This window comes from Heteronotia binoei, chromosome 9, assembly GCF_032191835.1.
Source record: "Heteronotia binoei isolate CCM8104 ecotype False Entrance Well chromosome 9, APGP_CSIRO_Hbin_v1, whole genome shotgun sequence".
In the NCBI taxonomy this organism is placed as follows: domain Eukaryota; kingdom Metazoa; phylum Chordata; class Lepidosauria; order Squamata; family Gekkonidae; genus Heteronotia; species Heteronotia binoei.
In genome coordinates this window covers 26,951,627-26,972,047 of record NC_083231.1, presented here as the reverse complement: position 1 = coordinate 26,972,047, position 20,421 = coordinate 26,951,627, and the positions used below count along the sequence as shown (strand labels likewise).

The following is a 20,421-nucleotide window of genomic DNA, read 5'->3' as shown; positions in this document are numbered from 1 at the left end:
CAAGAACATAAGAAGAGCTGGAACAGACCAGTGGTCCATTTAGTCCAGCATCCCGTTTAGTCCAGGAAGCCCGTTTGAAATCTACGAGGGATAGGGCCTTCTCTGTAATGGCCCCTATCTGGTGGAACCAGCTGCCGGAAGAGGTAAGGGCCCTGCGGGATCTTGTTCAATTCCGCAGGGCCTCTTCCGGCTGGCTTTTTCACTAACCGGCACTGAAATCTGAAACTGAGTGTAGTGTGATAAGATTGCTGTATGTTTTAATAATCTTAATCTGTAAATTGCCTGAACTGTCTTAATTGTTTAATTTTAATCCATGTAAATTTTATGAAATGTTTAAACTTTATATTTTAATGTTAGATTTTATATGTTGTAAGCCGCCCTGAGCCACTTGGTGGGAAGGGCGGGATATAAATTACAAATAAATAAAAATAAATAAATCCCATCGCCAGCAGTGGACAACCAGTTCCTCTGGATGGCCAGCAACAGGACATAGAGGCCAAGGCCTTTCATTGATGTTGCTGACTAGTTCTGGGATTCAGAAAAGTGGTGCCTTTGAATGTGGAGGCTCCCCTCAGTCACCGTAGCTATCTAAACCCCTATTAAAGCTGATTGTTCCTGTGGCAAAGCAAAATGTGATGCAGAAGGAAGCAAGAGAGAGAGAAGGAAGCAGATGACAGTGAGTTGCTCGCGAGCCAGATAGGAGTCCTCCAGAGGCCTGATCCGGCCCTCAGGCCATATGTTTGACGCCCCTGTTCTAATATTTCATTCTCTTTTACAGAGCTGGTCTTATCATAAGGGTGAGATGAGATGAGATGCCTGGGGGTGGAATTGATGCTGCCCTGGCACTTGGGAGGGTGGAAGAAAGAGACAAGGAAGTCATTTCAAAATGGCTCAGGTTATGGAGAGGCCCTGAATAAGTTCAAGAGAAAGGGGATAGAAAGCAAGCTGACCTTAGAACAGATTTCGTGCAGACTCGTGGCAATGGCTTTGGCTGGGGTGTCACATCGAAAGACGTGGCATTTCAAAATCCGGGTGTCTTTGTCTCTCGCTACATAAGCAAAGTCTCTGTGCAAAACAAAATGAATTAGTGTATTAGAATCAACAGCCTCCGCAAACAAAAAGACCAGGTTCAAACATTTATTACCAGGACACACTTTTGAACTCTCAGAGCTCTGTTCAGATATCATGTGGAACCATGGCTTATTTTAGCCAGGGTTAGTTTGCGAAAGGAGGATTCAGCTTGCAGATGACCACTCAGCTCTAGAAATGCTGGTTTTACAGTTTTCTCTTTCTATCTTGGGACAGTGTTGCCAAGGAACAAGCCGGGATTAAACCAGCTGGTTTGTATTTGTATATATCAAGCAAAACCCAAGTAAAAACTAATAAACCAGCTTCATACCCTGGTTTCAGGGCATGTTTTGACAGGCCCTAACGACCCATCATGAGTGGAGTGGGCTGCATTCCATCACGCCAACCACAGTTAGTTTAATTAAACCATGGTCTCATGGCAACATTTGAGCTGAGCCTCAGAATCTAGTTTCATTTCTGCTCATTAGTGGTGGCTGGAGTGATTCTCTTTGCCCGCCTACTCTGTGCAAAAGACTGGCAGAGGAAAAGAAGAGAATCTTGGATGTTTCTTTCCTTATCCTGGCATGTCATCTGCCAGGCAGTCCTCGGTGATTTGAGGCTGGCATGCATGCAGAGAAATGGGCTTCTGCAATAGTTCGGAGGGGGGGGATGGGAAGAGGTATATTTGCTCCTCTACACAGTCATTTATAGGGCCTCATGCCCTGTTCAACCTCTTCCAAGGCAAGCTACCTAGGGAAGGCTGAGGGAACCATGGAACCATTGGCACTAAATTGTGCATTCATGCATGCACACAGACACATACACACACACACACACACACACAGGTTTTTAATTAGATGTAATCAGGACATTTATTGTGGAAAAAGCTCAGCAGGAACTCATTTGCAAATTAGACCACACACTCCTGACATCACCATTGTTTCACATAGGGCTTTTTTGTAGAAAAAGTTCAGCAGGAATACATTTGCATATTAGGCCACACCCCCTGACACCCAGCCAGCCGGAACTGTGTTCCTGTGCGTTCCTGCTCAAAAAAAAGCCCTGGACGTAATTTTTCCTAAAATACACTTCTGGTATTTTTTTTTTAAATATTGTTATTAACAGATTTTCAGTTTATGATAAAGAACATGTCAATCCGTCACATCAAAGAAGGCAGCTGTAGTGAGGAAAGCGCACACACACACACACACACAAGACAGCCTTTATTGGCATATATAAGAATATAAAATAAGAGGGTCAGCCAGGTTACATACATAATCCATACAGAATAAAATTAGGATTACAAAATAAAAACACAGTAGCAACAAAGTAATACCTGATACATAGTACTACTTATCAGGACAAGTAACCATAGCTCTATAAAAAAACGTTGCTACTAATTCTGTTATTTCTGGATCAGAATTATCAAGCAAGAAAAGCACCTTAAAATCATCAGAGGTCTCTAAAATTTAGGCCAATATGGGGTATAAAAGATCCCGGCGGGACGCCAAATAGAGAGGGCACTGGAGAAGAACATGGGCAACAGTCTCAACACAATCCATACTTCTGGTATGACACACTATGCATAAATTGGCAGGACTTTTTTTGTAGCAGGAACACCTTTGCATATTAGGCCACACACCCCTGATGTAGCCAGTCCTCCTGGAGCTTACAGTAGGCCCTGTAAGAAGAGCCCTGTAAGCTCTCTGAGGATTGGCTGCATCAGGGGGTGTGGCCTAATATGCAAAGAAATTCCCGCTATTGGTATCTGTGCACAACCATACCATGGATCCTTTGGCTTAAAAGGAAGCATGTGATGCTGCTTTTTTTTTTTTTTTTGCATTTTGTGTATGTGTATGCACACCTGGAAGTCATGGTGACTTCTGGCAACCCCTACTGGGGAATGGAAGACATGCAGAGAGGTGGCTTGATACAGCCTGCCTCTGCCTCCCGTTCCTGGTATTACCTGAAGGTTTCCCATCCAAGTCCTTGCCAGGGTCGGCCGTGCTTAGCTTCTGAGATCTGACAAGACTGGGCTTGCCTGGGTTATCCAGGTCAGGGCAGAAGCGTGTGATGCTTTGACGTGCATTGATGATGTTGCTAGAATTATTATACCATGTCCAAAAGCAACCCTAACAGATACTTTAAAAATATGCTGCACTTTTGAAATTTAGCTCTGAGCAGGCCTTTAAACATCACCAAGAACATCCCCCCCACTGACTAACCAAAAGTCAACACGCCCTCCTCACCCTGATGAAAAATGAAATGTCACCCGTGCAGCTCTGTTGTCCTCCTGAATTGTCAGCCTGGAGGTCTGAGGCGCAATGCTGCAGACACTAAACACACACACCCCATGCTCGTTGATTCACCAGGTTTTAGCAGGCAAAGGAACTCTTATCAGCAGATTTGCAGACAGACAAATTTATCAGACGCAAGAGCAGGGGGAAGGGAGACACCTCGACCACCATCTGCTACCAAATCATCCATCACCATTAGCAATCAAATGTGGATCTTTCCTTCCGGCAAGGTCCAGATGATGGGGGGGGGGGGAACGCCAATAATTAATCAACTCAATTAGACAGTTGGGGGGAAATCTACAACCACAGTTCAAGAGCCTTTTCGACTGAAGTCAGGCTTCTGTTTGAGTCTTAGTGGAGAAGATCAGCCAGGTTTCTTTCAAAACACATTGCTCCCCCATGTAAGACACCCGCTGCCCTGCACCGCTGAGGCGTACATTCATGTCAGCAGTAATCTCTTGTGAAGAGGTCAAGCGGATATTGTCTTTCCAGACCAAGAAGCATTCGGCCTTGAACGCGTTGGCTGCAATCTTTCTCTTTGCTCTGGTTTCTCTTTCTTTACTTTGGAATACTCCATGGGTCACTCGCTCTATTGCCCTTAATTCTATTCATGCCGAAGAGTTCATGGTCAAATTGTTCAGCTGCTCTGGGGAAGAAGCTGCCTGCTCCACGCTGGGAAAACTGTCTTCTACGTCAGGGGTGTCAAACTCATTTGCTATGAGGGCCGGATCTGACTTAGATGAGATCTTGTTGGCCTGGGCCATGTGCGGCTGGACCATGTGTGCACTTATTTAAGATTAGGTAGCAGCAGGCCTTGGATTCAGTGGGAGCTCCCAGGAGCACAGCTCCTGAACCTTTCTGAGAGTTCCACCTCCTCCTTCCTACCTTGTCCACTGAATAATAGGTGCAGCTGCATCACAATCCCTGGATGAGCTCCACCACCTATTTTTCTACAAAACGACCCCTGAGTAGCAGAGATAAAAACTTTATAAAGGACACAGACAAATCCAATTAAAGATTTTTTTTAAAAAAAACCCTTAAAACATGCTTAATACATTAGCATTCATTGGTCTTAAAGGTATTTTCTTTGTATCTCTCCCATGGGATCCAGGGAGCTGGGCAAAGGAAGCTCTGGCTCTTTCTTTCCTTCCCCAGGGGACCAGGAGGGGGAGGAGCCTCAACCAATGGAAGGAAGAGAGGCTTGGCTCAGTAGCTCTGCTGTGTGATTGAGAGAGCCTGGCAAAGCAAGCTCTGCCTCCCCCCTTCTTCCCCAACGGAGAAGCCTCAGTCAATGGAGAAAATAATGATTTTGCTCTGTAGCTCCTGTGCAATTGAGCAAGCCTGGCAAAGCAAGCTGTGATGCAGAAGGGAGCAAGAGACAGGGAGAAGGAAGCAGATGACCGCCAGTTGCTTGGGGGCCTGATTTGGCTCCCGGGCTACATGTTTGACACCCCTGCTCTAAACTGTGGAGTCTTATGAGCAAAAATTCTACTTTGTGAGCTACTGCCATTAAAGTTGTGAGTGAGCAATTTGGCTACTGCATAAATTAGTTTTCTCTGGGGTCATTTTTCCTGAGCCAAGACAAAAATGAGTGGGCTGGAGGCTAAAAAACTGTGAGCTAGCTCACACCAACTCAGCTTAGAGAGAACACTGCTCCAAATGTAGATTTAGGTATAAAGATACTGGGAGTGTGACGGTGGCAAAGGAAGTAAAGATGGCAAAGGAGTCTTTTGATGGGCAGAATCAATTCTGTCCCTTCACCCAACCGCGCTCAGTTCAAAATATGGCCTTTAATTATTAAAAAAAACAGTTGCCATTTACTGTACAGTTCATGAAAGATATAAGTAGGGTCCCAGAGCAGTTTTCTTACATAGCATGTGCTCTTCAGTGGCTGATTTTCCTTGCAAAAAGATGTTTAGTAAAATGTTCATCCTTTATTTTATGTGTGCACTTGATGCTTTCTGCGTGGTAATATCTCTGCAGGGTCAGTGAAATTAGACAGAGCTGTTATTCTCAGCTAAAGCCAGAAAACAAGTTGATTGCGGGGGTGGGGTGGGGGGCAGGGGAAAATCAATGGACTGTTATTGTAAGCAAGGCTGTGGCTTCATTTTGTTAATCAGCTGTTAACACATGAGAATTTTCTTCATTTATGGTGTGGAGGTCAGTTTATTACAGAATTGTGTAGGGAGGGAGGGAGAAAGAGAGAGATTTAGCAAACGTGGAAACATAAAAACAATTCCATCTTTCTTTGCTTTTATTCTTTTAAATAGTTATTCCCTGGAGCGAACTGGTAGATCTTGGACTTACAGGATTATTTAACTCCTGGTTAATTGTGGTTTAGCGGTGCCATGATAGTAAACTGCAGTGATATAAAACACAATTTAGGGGAACGCTGTCCAGTGTGAGCTAAGCCAAGCATTACACCGATGCTCTGTGAGATATCTCAGTTAAACACACAACGTTCCATACAACTCAAAAGCCTACACACGTTCCATAACTTGGTATCCACCGAGCAAAACTCAGCCCATCGGCCACATATTGGGCTCATTAGGTACTCAAAAAACCTCCTGTTTTTGTTTCCTAAAAAGATAAAGGTAGTCTCCTGTGCAAGCACCAGTTGTTTCTGACTCTGGGGTGACATCACATCACGACGTTTTCAAGGCAGACTTTTAATGGGGTGGTTTCCAATTGCCTGCCCCAGTCATCCACACTTTACCCCCAGAAACCTGGGTAATTTTGCCAACCATGGAAGGATGGAAGGCTGAGTCAACCTTGAGCCAGCTACCTGAACCCAGCTTCTGCCGGGATCGAACTCAGGTCATGAGCAGAGAGCTTGGACTGCAGCACTGCAGCTTACCACTCTGCGCCATGGGGCTCCTATTAAAGAGTTATAGCTTATAGCAATTACAAATTTCTTTTTAAAAGACCTCAAAAGTCACTCCAGTGGTGCTGCAAGGGGCTGAGGGAAGGAAAATGGGACCTTCAAAAGTGTACATCTGCCAATCCAGATGGTGTTACTGGGCGGTGTTCTTTCCTAAAAGTTCAGGGGAAAGCAGACTTCAAAAGGTGTGTAGTGAGGATGGGGAAGACCAAGGAGGAGGAGGATTAGGACATGTTATCATGTGGGATGTTCCCCCAAAACTGCCCTAGTTTGAAAGCAAAGGCAGGGAAAAACTTCCAATGGAAGCAGCTAAAGATGACTTAAACTCTCTAAGACTTGAGCAAGTTCACACACACTAAATAACATGGATTTTTACTGTGTAAGAATAGCAAAATCCACTTGTAAACACTTGTAAAACAGCTGATGTGTGAAAACAGCCATAGAAATGCCTTTCTCCTTTCTCCCTTTTAATTCCCTGCTGCTCTTAATATTCTACATGTCCTGGAGCATTTTCACTGCTCATCCGTTCAGATGAAAGGATGGGGTTTCCCCCTTTTTCTTTTCATTAGTTTACAGAGTCATATCTTCCCAAATACCTCCTGAGAAGTCCCCCTATCTTGTCGATCAGTAGCCTATGTGTGCTGCTTCTGTTCATTATTGTAACACGGACCAGCCATTTCATTAACAGATACAGTGACAGGTTAGAGTCCTGCAAAGAATTACTGAAGGGAGGGAGGACATCTTGCCCCCAACTGTCCAAATCTCCCTCCTTGAGGATTCTCTAAGCCAGGTGCCAGCCAAACTTGCTTAATGTAAGAGCCACATAGAATTAACATCAGATGTTTGAGAACTGCAAGGGAGGGAGGGAAAGGTAGAAAGAAAGCAACTTTAACTTTAAATGCCTTCTTCACGCTGCCAGCTGGTTTGGCTTAGATAAGTGATTTAAATAGACAAATGCCTTCTCCAAGCCAGCTGACAGGGTGGTGGGGTTTTCCAGAGCCTCACAAGATGTGTGAAAGAGCCACATGTGGCTCCTGAGTCACAGTTTGGCCATTCCTGCTCTAAGCTCTTAGGGGTTTGAAGAGGCTGCCTTCTCCCACTCCTGTTTAACTGAGCCTAACATTCTGTCTCCAGTTTGGTCCATTTTCAATTCTTATTGGGCTGTTTTTTTAAAAGGCCCCTCTATTCTCTTGATTAATGTACCTGTTTTTCTCCATATTGGGGGTCCCCCAAGTATGTAGGCACTACCACTTTGTATACAGGTGATCTGGTTTGCACCTTTCATCAGCACAGAACCAGACAACTTATGATTACTGGGGGCCTCAATCTTTTAAAGCCCCTGTCTATTTGATATATTCTTTGAGAAACTGGAGAGACAGGGAGTGACTTTAGAATTGTTGCCACTCAAATCGGGCTTGCATCCTAGATATCATCCAAGCCAGGGGCAAAAATAAAACCAGAGAACAGCGCGCCTTTTTCTGAATTTCCACCATCTGAATTATCCATTGTTCTGGAGCACAGTCAGATCCCCAGTCAGTATCCAGAGGCTCAGCTCAGCTATAGTATTTTGTATTCTTCGTGGGCCTGAGCTTCAGAATAGCAAAAGAAACATATCTTCAGTGCTTCTGTGAAGTTCATGAAATATGAACACTGAGGAAAACCACTTTTGCAGAATTATTTCTTAGCAAGGCTTCCTCTAGGGCAGAGTAAGAAGACTGTACTGCCACACCATACAGAGTTCAGCAATAAAGAGAAGAGCTCTCTCGTGCTATCAAAGCTAGTGACTTTCACAAATGCTGAGGTCCATTAAACAGTCTTTGCCTTTTCTCGGCAGGCAGTTAAAACAATCTTTTTGATTTCATTCCTGTAACGTGTACATGCACACATAATAGGGCTGTGGTCGTCTAGAACAAAAAGATGGCTGGTAGAGGAAGAAGAAGAGTTGATTTTTATACCCCATTTTTCTCTATCTTAAGAATCTCAAAGCAGCTTACAATTGCCTTCCTGTCCTCTCCCCACAACGGTCAACCTTGTGAGGTAGAAGGGGTTGTGAGAATCCTGAGAGAACAGTGACTGCCCTAAGGTCACCCAGCAGGCTTCATAGGGAGGAGTGGGGAATCAAACTGGGGTCTCCAGATTAGAGTCTGCCACTTTTAACCACTACACCACAATGGCTGGGATGGCAGTAACTAGGAAGTGATCTACCTTTCCTCATCCCCCTCACAGACTAACAGTTATAATCAGGGCTTTTAATGTAGAAAAGGCCTAGCAGGAACTTATTTGCATAATAGGCCGCACCCCCGATGGCACCAGTGGTTCACACAGGGCTTTTTTGTAGAAAAAGTTCAGCAGGAATACATTTGCATATTAGGCCACACCCCCTGACACCCAGCCAACCGGAACTGTGTTCCTGTGTGTTCCTGCTCAAAAAAAAGCCCTGGACATAATTTTTCCTAAAATACACTTCTGTTTTTTTTTTAAAAAATATTGTTATTAACAGATTTTCAGTTTATGATAAAGAACATGTCAATCCGTCACATCAAAGAAGGCAGCTGTAGTGAGGAAAGTGCACACACACACATACACACAAGACAGCCTTTATTGGCATATATAAGAGTATAAAATAAGAGGGTCAGCCAGGTTACATACATAATCCATACAGAATAAAATTAGGATTACAAAATAAAAACACAGTAGCAACAAAGTAATACCTGATACATAGTACTACTTATCAGGACAAGTAACCATAGCTCTATAAAAAAACGTTGCTACTAATTCTGTTATTTCTGGATCAGAATTATCAAGCAAGAAAAGCACCTTAAAATCATCAGAGGTCTCTAAAATTTAGGCCAAGATGGGGTATAAAAGATCCCGGCGGGACGCCAAATAGAGAAGACACTGGAGAAGAACATGGGCAACAGTCTCAACACAATCCACACAGGGCTTTTTGTAAAAAAGGTCCAGCAGGAACTCATTTGCATATTAGGCCACACCCCCTGAGGCCAAGCCAGCTGGAACTGCGTTCCTGCTCAAAAAAAGCCTTGATTATAATTGTAACAAATATTTGAATTCAACTAGGACTTACAAATGGTTTTGCTAATTCTAAGCACTGCTGACTGCAATGTTACAAATAACCATTGAGGTGGCCTTCTATCTGCCTTTACTTCTGACCACCCCCCACCCTAGTTCCACAGCACACTGATTCTTAAGTCTTAAATAAGGCCTCCAAGTCACCAATTAATCATTAATCTACAGTGCCAGAAACCAACAGTGATTCAAAATTCTGCTGCAGCAAGAGCCAGGAAAGGAAACATGAAATCATTTTGCCATATTAAGTGATTCTCAACAACACCTCTGTCTATAATAAACAAATTGGCCCAAGAAAAGATTGATTATAAAAGATTGATTCATTTCTCCTAGTTTATTCTGCAATGTCTACCAATTCACATTAATTATCCTGGTTTTGATATTCATGGTGGGAAGGAGGCAAAACATGCAGGGTAACAAAACCCCACTTTTAACCTCAGCAACTCTAACTTAACTCCCATCCATGTTTTTCAATCTATTTTTGCAGCCTTAAAGGCTAGAAATTTGGTGCCGTTAAAAAGATGAAAGCAGAGATTCTCAGAAAGCTCAGTGAATCTGCATCCCATTCTGCCCTATGCAGGTCGTGCAAAAGGATAACTGAAATGCAGACATGGACCTACAGTCATGTCCTAGAGCCATTTTTTAAGATGGAAAACTGAGTAATGTGGGGACTTCTGCCAACAAAGAGAAGTGGTAGAAAGTGCCAACACGCCACGAACAACTTATGGCAAATTATGACTGAGAAACCTACAGGTGAACATTTCAGCCACCAAAACATTCAATGAGTGACTTCAAAGTAGTTGTTTTATTGCAAAGGAACTTCTGGAACAGAATGGAAATTGTTGAATTATGAGTTGTTACAACAATTGGAACAAATGCCCCCCAGGACTTAACAGGGATATCAGTTTTTTATCTCATTACATAGGCTAAACTCATTCTCACCAAGAAGGGCTATGCATCATCTGTATTTTAATGCATTTCTTTTTTGGGGGGGGGGATAATATATTGGAATAGTGTTTATAATGCAATGCAATATATAGGAACAGATTTCTCTGACATAACACCTCGAAAGAGCAATATATTGGTATTGCAATTGTAAAGTAATACAACGAAAATTGAAATATATTTCCCTACATAACAATGCACCCCACCCTAACAATAGAAACAAATACTGCTTGTTAACTTCATGCTTGAGAGGAGATAAAAAGAGTGTCGCAAAGGAGTCTCAGTTAACTTCCCAGAATTAGAAAAGATTCTTTTGCACATTTATTTCCTATTTTAACATATTTATTGCTTCATGATTGTTCCCCCTTAATTAAGTCCAAACAACTGTTGACCTCATAAAATTGTTATTCCTATTTTGTCTCTGCATATCTTAAAATAATTTCATCATGTTACATGTTAATTTGTTGTTCAGTCTCTGTCTGTAAGTTTGAATGGTTATCTTCCATTTCTATGTATCTGAGGAAGTGTGCATGGACATGACAGTTCATACCTTGAACATAATTTTGTTGGTCTTAAAGGTACCACTTGACTCAAACTATGTTTTATGGCACCCCACCACAACGAAGTTTAGCTCAGTTGCCCCCCTGCCACCGCCTTTCCTCTCTCCCTGGCACTGAAATGCAGCACGGCGCTCCGTCGTCGTTACCCTCCCTCCCTCAGATCGCGCCAAGCTGAGCAGCACTGAAACTGGGTCTTACCAGCTTCACTGAAGCCACGCCATCTAACACTTTGAAGTTTGCGTGAGAGAAGGCTTCTCCCCCCTCACTTCCAGTTCCAGGAAAGAGGGGGGAGAAGTCTTCTCTCTCACGAACTTCAAAGTGTTAGATGGCGCGGACACAGTGAAGCTGGTAAGGCCCAGTTTTGGCACTGCTCAGCTCGGAGCGATCTGAGGGAGGGAGGATGACGACGATGGAGCACCGTGCTGCATTGCAGCACCAGGGAGAGATGGAAGGCGATGGGAGGGGGGACCCGAGCTTCATCGTGGAGGGGGCAATGGAGCTTCTTCAGCGGGTTGCCTGCTGCTGTGGAGGCACTGTGAGGGGGAGTGGGCGGTAAGGCTGCGTGTGGGCTGCGAGACTGCGCAGCGTCACTGGTGGGGGGGGGCGCGGAGGGCCTGGATTTGGTGCCCCCACCTTGCCGGCCCTGGGGCTGCGGTTGGCGAGTTGGTCCTGGTGCCAGTCTCCGGTAGCAAGAAGGTTGGGGACCACTGGCCTAGAGCATCCCTGATAAGTGTTCGTCCAACTGCTGCTTAAAGACTGCCAGTGAGGGGGAGCTCACCACCTCCCTAGGTAGTTGAGTCTCAATAACTGATCAGAAGCAGCCAGACTTGGGAAGTATTACATTATATCTCTTGAGAAAAAGCAGAAGGGTTTCTCTCTTATCTAAACTATTTTTCTATTTCCCCCCGTCACAACTTTGTGGCAAAGGAACTCAGGAAGTATTGGGTTCCTGACATATCTACTTCTGATGCACATAAGGAACAGAGAATCCCTCTTCTGAGACGAAACAGATATACTTCACTTTTTGACTCACATTTTTTTTTAAATCGTTCTAAAGGTTATTTCTCTCTCTCTCTCTCTCTCGTCAATCAGACTTTGGATTACTGTCCCTCCTCATAGCATATCAGAAACTCTGGCTCACTGGCAGAAGATCTGTTTATCAGAATTAGGCCACACAGCTGTCTCCGCAATGTTATGCTTCTAGGAATGTAATTCTGTGTAAGAAAATTAATCGACAGTGTAAGAAAATTAACCTACTGCGCTTGAATCAGGAGCAGGGCTAAAAAATCGGGTGGCATGAGAGAGGACAGTCCCCCTTCTGTCCCTTTTTGGAGATAAAGGCATCTCTCCTCTATTTCCCATGTTTTAAATTTTAACTCCCTCTGAAAGAAACACATAATTTCTCACGAATACAATTTTAATCAAGTTAAGCATTTACTTTCCTGTATGCAATTATCTGCACAACAGTAATAGTTAACACTGAAAACGGGGTGACAGAAGACTGGAGGGGGCGGGGTGGAATTAAGAGAATGAAAACATTACCTCTCTCTGAATCCAGGAAAAGCATGGAAAAATAGAGCAGAAGGTGAGAGTTAGAAGAAAGCATTCACGCAGAGAGCTCCCGTCCTGCACATTTAACATACTCAAAACACCATCCCTTCTTGGCTTAGCATGACACACGGCAACTGTTTTATTTCCATCCTGCTATTATTCCAGCTCGAGACCCGCTGTGCTCAAGTCAGTATTTTTGGAAACACACAGGTATTGGTTGAATTTAGAAAGGCAAGCAGCACATGCATATCAGTGCTGGTGGAGAGTCAGTCTTAAAATATCCCACACAAATAAGGGACACAGTTGGCTGAGGTGCAAAGAGAAAGCAAGTCACGCTAACATTTGCGCTTCTGGGAGATGGTAATATTTAAAGAGACAATGATGGGGGAAAGCATAGTTCCACACCAATTTCCCTCTAAGTGTGGGCTAGTTAATGTGAGCTAGCTCACAGTGTTTTAGCCTCCAGCTCACACATTTTTGTCTTGCCTCAGGAAAAATGGCCCCAGAGCAAACTCATTTACGCAGTAGCTCACAGCTTTAACGCCAGTAGCTCACAAAGTATCATTTTTGCTCACAAGACTCCACAGTTTAGAGGGAGAATTGTTCCACACTACAATACAGAATGAATTTCATCATCATCTTATGCTTTATTTAGAGGGGACAAAAAGGGTTATTAAACCTCACCGATGTTTAATGTTTAGGGTTTCTTTCTTTGCATTTCATTCTTGAGATAATGACATTTAAGAACTGGGTTGTTTCAGATGTTGCCTTTCATCCTAATTCTTTTGCACAGCAGTCACTTCTGGATACTTCAGACCAAATTAAAGAAAATCAGAAATGGTTACATCAAGAGCAAGAAAAAGTTTAGTGGCCCAAAGGCCATTACAATCAATGGAAGAGAAATATCATAAGTTCACTTATATAGTCTTTGTAGCGCCTAAAAAAACCTGAGCAGGTTTAAATCTGACCTCTGCCACAAATTAAGACAGCCATAGGAGAACCATTCTGTCACTGAGACTCAGATCTGCAATACTGGGATAATGTGGACTAAGATCTGAGAGCTGCAGATTCAAATCTTCCCTCTGCCATGGAAGCTAGCTGGGTGACCTTGGGCCAGTTATACGCTCTCAGTCTAACCTGCCTCACAGGGTTTTGTGCAGATAAAATGGAGGAAGGGAGACTGGTATTGTAATACTGATCTACTTTACGAAGGCGATCTAATGAATACTGAGATAGCACTTTTTATTTTTTTTATTTTATTTATTTCATTTATATCCCGCCCTCCCCCACCACGGCAGGCTCAGGGCGGCTAACAACATTCTACAATCATACAATAACAAGTAAAACCTTAAAATTACAATATAGAGCAATAAAACATTAAAATATTAACTTAAAACCAATCCAATAATACAGTTGTGATGCGGTATAGATCTTTAGACCGCATTGGCGGACCCTTGGTTACCGTTTTTCCTAGCAGTCCGAGTATGCTAATTTAAAAAGGGTGGTCTTGCAGGCCCTGCGGAACTGTTCAAGGTTCCGCAGGGCCCGCACCTCCTCTGGGAGTCGGTTCCACAGGGTAGGGGCCGCGATCGAAAAGGCCCGTGCTCTGGTACTCTGATATTTAATTTCCTTCGGCCCAGGGACAGTCATTAGTACTTTATATAGTACTATATAAAGTACTAATATAGTACTATATAAAGTACTATATATACATTATATAGTACTTAAGAGTACTATATAAATGCCATGTATTATCTATCATGTATGCTGCATTTTAACTTGTGTGACTATTCTAGAATGTACGACAGTGTCTCTTCCCCACTAGAGTCACGGGAGCCTAAAGCCTCGGCTGTGACATTCATAGGTTAGTAACCAATTGATTTATACAGCATTCCAGAACACACAACCTCATCTGCAATTGACGTGCTCTTAATTCACACAGACATCTAATCTGCTTCATTATTCACCCATTTAATAGGATTCTACATCTCTTCATATAAAGGCTTGTGACTTTGCCCTTTTTTCTTCATCAGTTGACTCACATTAGCTAAAAAAAACCCTGCCTACATTACCTGTTCAAAACATTACAGCGATTTTCAACATTAAGCTTAATACAATCCCTAAAGTTAATGTTTCAGATAGTATGTCCTAGATTTGGTGTCCATGACTGGGGGGAAGGGGAGAAAGCAGGATATAAATTTTTGTCAATAAATAAAATGTTATGAGCAGGACTTTTTTTGTAGCAGGAACTCCTTTGCATAGCGTCGATCAATAACGGTACTGCCAGATTTAACTTAATGTTTTTAGACTTAGTAACTGTTTTAACTAATGTATTAATCGGTTTGGGGTTAATTTAATGTTTTGTTAAATGTATTGTTATTTTGCTGTTGTTAGCCGCCCTGAGCCTGCTTGGCGGGGGAGGGTGGGATATAAATAAAATTTTACTTACTTACATATTAGGCCACACACCCCTGATATAGCCAATCCTCCTGGAGTTTACAGTAGGCCCTGTGCTAAGAGCTCTGTAAGCTCTTGGATGATTGGCTACATCAGGGGTGTGTGGCCTAATATGCAAAGGAGTTCCTGCTACAAAAAAAAGCCTTGGTTATGAGTATGTGAGAAGAAATGCTGATGAGAAAGAGACAAGCATCAAGGAATTCTCATACTGGAATTTAAGGTTCATGGAGAGGACTTTGGAATTTTAGGACAAGAATCTGTCTCACGACAGAACTAGAGGGCCCTATCTCCTGGCAGTGTTTCACACACAAGGGTGGGGGCTCTGTATTGTCATTAGAAAACTTCTGACTAATATCATTTTATTTATAATGACTACTTCAAATCAATAAAGTTGAGGTAAGAAATTTAGCACTATGCCCATACTAAGTCTAGACGACTAGTGCCTGATGGGGGGTAGAGAGGCAAGCAGAAAGACATGTCCCTGTCTTGACAACTGGTAAGGCTTAATCGTTCTACAGATGGCAGAAAAGCAACTCAGCAGATCCTACCTAAACCAAAGCATGTTTTGATTAAATACAGCCAGAAGTGTCTCTATGATTTTTAAAATAAACAAAAACTAAACTCTGTGCCCAGGTAACTCATATTCTGCATCACCAAACTGAATGTTGCAACTTGTACAAACTAAGCAATACATACCTTTCCTCTTATTTTGTATACTTTGAGCTGCAGTTTATTCTGCTTTGCATAACTGACCCAGCTTTGTCTACTTACAGGCAGGGGCTTTTATTGTAGCAGGAACTCATTTGCATATTAGGCCACACACCCCGATGTAGCCAATCCTCCTGGAGCTTACAGTAGGTCCTGTAAGAAGAGCCCTGTAAGCTCTTGGGGGATTGGTTACATCAGGGGCGTGTAGCCTAATATGCAAAGGAGTTCCTGCTACAAAAAAGCCCTGCTTACAGGGATCTATTCTCTACTAATAACCATTCTGCTAACAGCAAATATCTAGCAGGCCTTAAATCTATAGTATCACAAAACATGACAGTATGGAGCCAATGTGAAGAACTGGAATTGCCGGTCTGTAAGTAGATCGCGGGGGGCGGGGGGGGGCGGTGTTCCTATGCAATGGAAGGATGGAATAGAAATGCTTTAAAGGAAATAAATATATAACATTCCACCTGGGAATTGTTCTGCATCTTCACTTAGGATATCTGAACCACTGCCTATTCTCAATCAACACGCTCCTGCATGATAAGACGGTCTATTTCACACTTCTGACTGAACCTCTCAACATTTTTAACTTAAAAGGTCTAGCTGATAGACAAAAAAAGATAGAGATCATGTCACCAAATAAACCATACTTTCTTTCTTGGCCTGAACACAGTGGAGAAGAAAGTCTAAAGAAATGAAAGAATCAAGTTTCATATAGTTTTTAAAGCTAAATACTGGTGTTGGGTTTTTTTTTACTGTTCTTTGACAATATTGAAATCTCATTTTATGTTTTCATTACTCCAGCCACTTCCAAGTTCCTCCTTCTGGAGCTTTCAGAAGATTGAGTGGTTTCAGAAAATGAATGCACCTGGGAGGGAAGGTGGCTCAGTGGTAGAGCATCTGCTTGGTAAGCAGAAGATCCCAGGTTCGATTGCTGGCATCTCCAACTAAAAAGAGTCCAGGCAAGTAGGCATGAAAAACCTCAGCTGGAGAGCCACTATCAGTCTGAGTAGACAATACTGACTCTGATGGGCTGAGGATCTGATTCAGTAGAAGGCAGCTTCATATGTTCACCTTAACTGATGGGGACATTCCCAATACTGAGCATCAATTTTCAGAGCTAAAAAAAATGTAACATGTATATTTAAAAATTAAAAACAATATGACTGGGCTAAGTCTACACCACATCATCATCACGCTTCTCTCCATCTTACACAGAACAAGTTGGACCACAATGCAATCCCCCTCTTTGTCTAGTCCCCATGGCAACCACAGTAACTCCTACCTCAAACTTCAAACTTGTGAAGTTTGATTTTCTCCATACCTTTAACACTGCTTCAGGGGCCACTTCAACTACTGTATGTCACAAGTATCTCCTGCTTCACTGGGATTTTGCAGCTTGGGTTTTTTCCTGGTTTCCCTCAGGGGGCACCTCCTGCTAAGAAAGTTCTATGGCTATTCAATGCTTTCCTTTCCTTGCAGTGTGCAAAGAAGCACTGAGGATGCTGCATTTCGAAAGCACATCTTAATCAAACTTTGCTATTTATGGCTATTAGCCACCAGGTATAGATGGCACTCTCTGTCTGGGGCAAGTGATGCTCTGTATTCCTGGTGCTTGGGGTGGGAGGGCAACAGTTAGAGGGCTTCTAGTGTCCTGGCCCCACTGGTGGACCTCCTAATGGCACCTGTTTTTTTGATCACTGGGTGACAGAGTGTTGGACTGGATGGGCCACTGGCCTGATCCAGCATGGCTTCTTATGTTCTTAGGGCACAAGTAGTTACTTTGAATTTAAACCCCTTATCCTCTTCAGGACAACTCCCCATGGATGCTTGGAACTAGTTGGATCCCTTCAGCAGGGGATTTAGAGCCAACAGCGTCAGGGTCCTTTTGCAGGCACCTCCAGTGAGGACCATGCTATTTATTTGCATTAGGAATAGGTCGCAATGATTTCTACCCTACGTCAAGTCTACAAAACAGAAGACAAATGATCCAGTGTGGTTCATAGTAAACAGCATAGAACAGAGCATATAAAAGTATATAAATATATATAAAAGAATAATTCAAAGTCCACAACCAACGTTCCCTCTAAGCTGCAGAGTCTTGTGAGAAAAAATTCTACTTTGTGAGCTACTGGCATTTAAGTTGTGAGCTGCTGCATAAATTATTGTGCTTTGGGGCCATCCTTCCTGAGCTAAGACAAGAATGTGTGAGCTGAAGGCTAAAAATCTGTGAGCTAGCTCACGCTAACTCAGCTTAGAGGGAACACTAACTACAACATATATATATATATATATATAGAGAGAGAGAGAGAGAGAGAGAGAGAGAGAGAGAGAGAGAGAGAGAGAGAGAGAGAGAGAGAGAGAGAGAGAGAGAGAATAATTCAAAGACCACAACAAACAAAGGTTTACACATATTAGCAAACCTTGTGCAGTAACCACAAGGATTCTTTTCTCCATTCCTTTGGCCACTGCATCCTAATTCCAGTGCTAACTAGAACAGCAGCCAGTTTCTGAAATAATCTTAACATATTTATTTCTGTCTTTCACACATACACAAAAATAACCCCCAAGGATACTGTTTGCCTTTCCAACTGGCGATACTCCAGGATATAACTCTGCGATGATCTATGTACCAAGCCAATTGACTTTACAGATAAGCCATTATTATGAGCCACAGCATTCCCCCCAAGGGGAATCTTCTGTTCCTGTCTGTATTTAATGGAGGAAGGAACAATCTCAATTCGTCTACTGATAACCGCTGGATGTCTAGTGCATACTTCTAACAGTATGCCACCACTCTAGCAATAGCCCAAAGATGTGTTCTATTTAAATCCTCTCTACACCTGTCAAGGTGTCCAGCCCATATTTTTCTCAGACTGCCTGCATGTTTTGCAATTTAAGAATTAATTCCGTGTAAAACAAGAGTGCCTTCTGAATGAGTTTCTTTCACACCTAGATGATCCAGATGTGGTGGGGATGTCTCTGTGTCTTAAAAGAAGTGCTCTTCAAGGCTAGTCAAATTTGATAGGAAACAGCTTTCAGTGCATCCTTAGCTATAAATGAACCATAACTTTTTGAATATCAACTCTGGAAAGACTGAATCAATACAGGAAAGTCTGAATCTACAGAAGCTGCTTTTACTCTGACAAACTGAGAAATTATTGTATCAGCACCCTTTCAGGAAACAGCTACTGAGCCTTACCCAGGAACTCATTTGCATATTAGATCACACCTGTGACACCACTACTGTTTCATGCAGAGCTCTTTTTTGTAGAAAAGGCCCAGCAGGAACTCATTTGCATATTAGGCCCCACACTCTTTACACCAAGCCAGACAGAACTGCATTTCTGCTTTTTTTTTTAAAGCCCTGTCCTTGTCTTAAAAAAAAAAAAGGTACAGGATCCAAAATGGTGGCCTCCCATATCCAATTTATATACCACAGAGATGACCCAGCCTGACATCCACAATTACTTTATCTGTAAAGGCTATCTGTAAATGCTAAAAAAAGGTTAATATAGGACAATGCTAATGCTACTCATTAATAAATAATGAGTAGATGAAAGGCCTTAGCAGTAAAGAAACTATAGGCCTTTTCCTCATTAGAGTCACAACTGACACACAGCACAAATTCATCTTCCACTGTTCACCCCACAATGAATAACCAATACAAAGACTGCGCTGCAGGGCCGAGGCACCAAATGTGGCTCTCTGTGGTCTATTTGATTGCGTACATGGAGGGAAATTAAGTACATGCATTTGCCTGACACACTAAGACCATACAAAGGCACTTGCTAAATCTGTAATTTGTATCTGCTACTTTTATAAACATGAGAAGCAGCCTAGATGGTTTTCAAAAGCATTATAGCTTCTGGCATGGTCTAATGTGGTACATACCAGGGTCCTTTGATCAATATTTCACTAACGAGGGACTCTTTAGTGCTAAAGTGTCTGAGATAAGGGAAATCAATTATGTTCTGCAGCCTGGAATACAAAGAATTCCTTTAAAACAAGGGCCTTTCCTTAAAAGTAAGTGGTATCTGGCCAAGGGTATCGGAACATACGTCAGTCTAGGTTTGTACAAAGAAGTTTATACTTTGGCCACAGTCCAGGTGTTAAAGACAGACATAGACCTTTCGACTGGTAACATTTCCTAGTTCATTTACATTTGATTCCTAAAGGACCTGAAGACAGCGTGATTGGGGGAGGGGTGATCCCTCCTTCATCCGAGGGAAGTGGCTAATGACAAAATGTCAGAATTTAGGTCATTTACACAAGAAATGAACTAAGTGGATAAAACAAGCCACGTGGAATATGAACAGCCCTTTAAAACTAAAATGGAACATTTGATTTAGCCTGTGAAATTGATGCAGTAAATTTGGATCTCTGAATTTTTCCATTATTTGAATCAGCGCCATGACCTAATATATTCAGCACTTTGCTGAACAGAAAAATGTAAGTGGTAGCTTTTATCTTATCACTGTACTAGGTTTGGAATAAAATGAACTGAATGAGATTACAAACCCCCTCCCCCCCACCCCTTAATACCTCTTCCAAAATGGTCTTTATGGTGTAGCTGAACATATACATGGCCTAAATGTTGATTTATGCCCCAAACTTTAAATGTCACTTTAGCCTCTCTCATTAACATTACAACCAAGCAATATTTAAAATGGCTCCACCCTTGCATCTGTTTTGGGTGGTTGTTAAACATAAATTGTATCCACAGCTTTTCGGATTGGCTTAATTGTTCCATGTATAGATAGAGCACAGGGATTCAGGGGGAAAAAGAAAGTGCACTCAATTTCCAGAGTAAATAATTTACTGTTCTTTTACCTCCTAAGAAATGGCTTCAGGGATGAATAAT

The 20,421-nt window shown here is 42.5% G+C and overlaps 1 protein-coding gene across 10 annotated transcripts in view; it reads right to left on the bottom strand.

The window, feature by feature from the left end:
- APBB2 (amyloid beta precursor protein binding family B member 2) overlaps positions 1-20,421 on the bottom strand; it is a 157,137-nt gene that overhangs the window by 12,889 nt on the left and 123,827 nt on the right. For 9 of the 10 annotated variants that reach the window (XM_060246335.1, XM_060246332.1, XM_060246334.1 and 6 more), the window contains one exon: positions 951-1,065. In XM_060246335.1, coding sequence (XP_060102318.1) covers positions 951-1,065 — 115 coding nt within the window. Of the gene's footprint in view, positions 1-950; positions 1,066-12,380; positions 12,488-20,421 lie in introns of those variants that run through there. The other variant, XM_060246341.1, reaches the window with a different exon arrangement.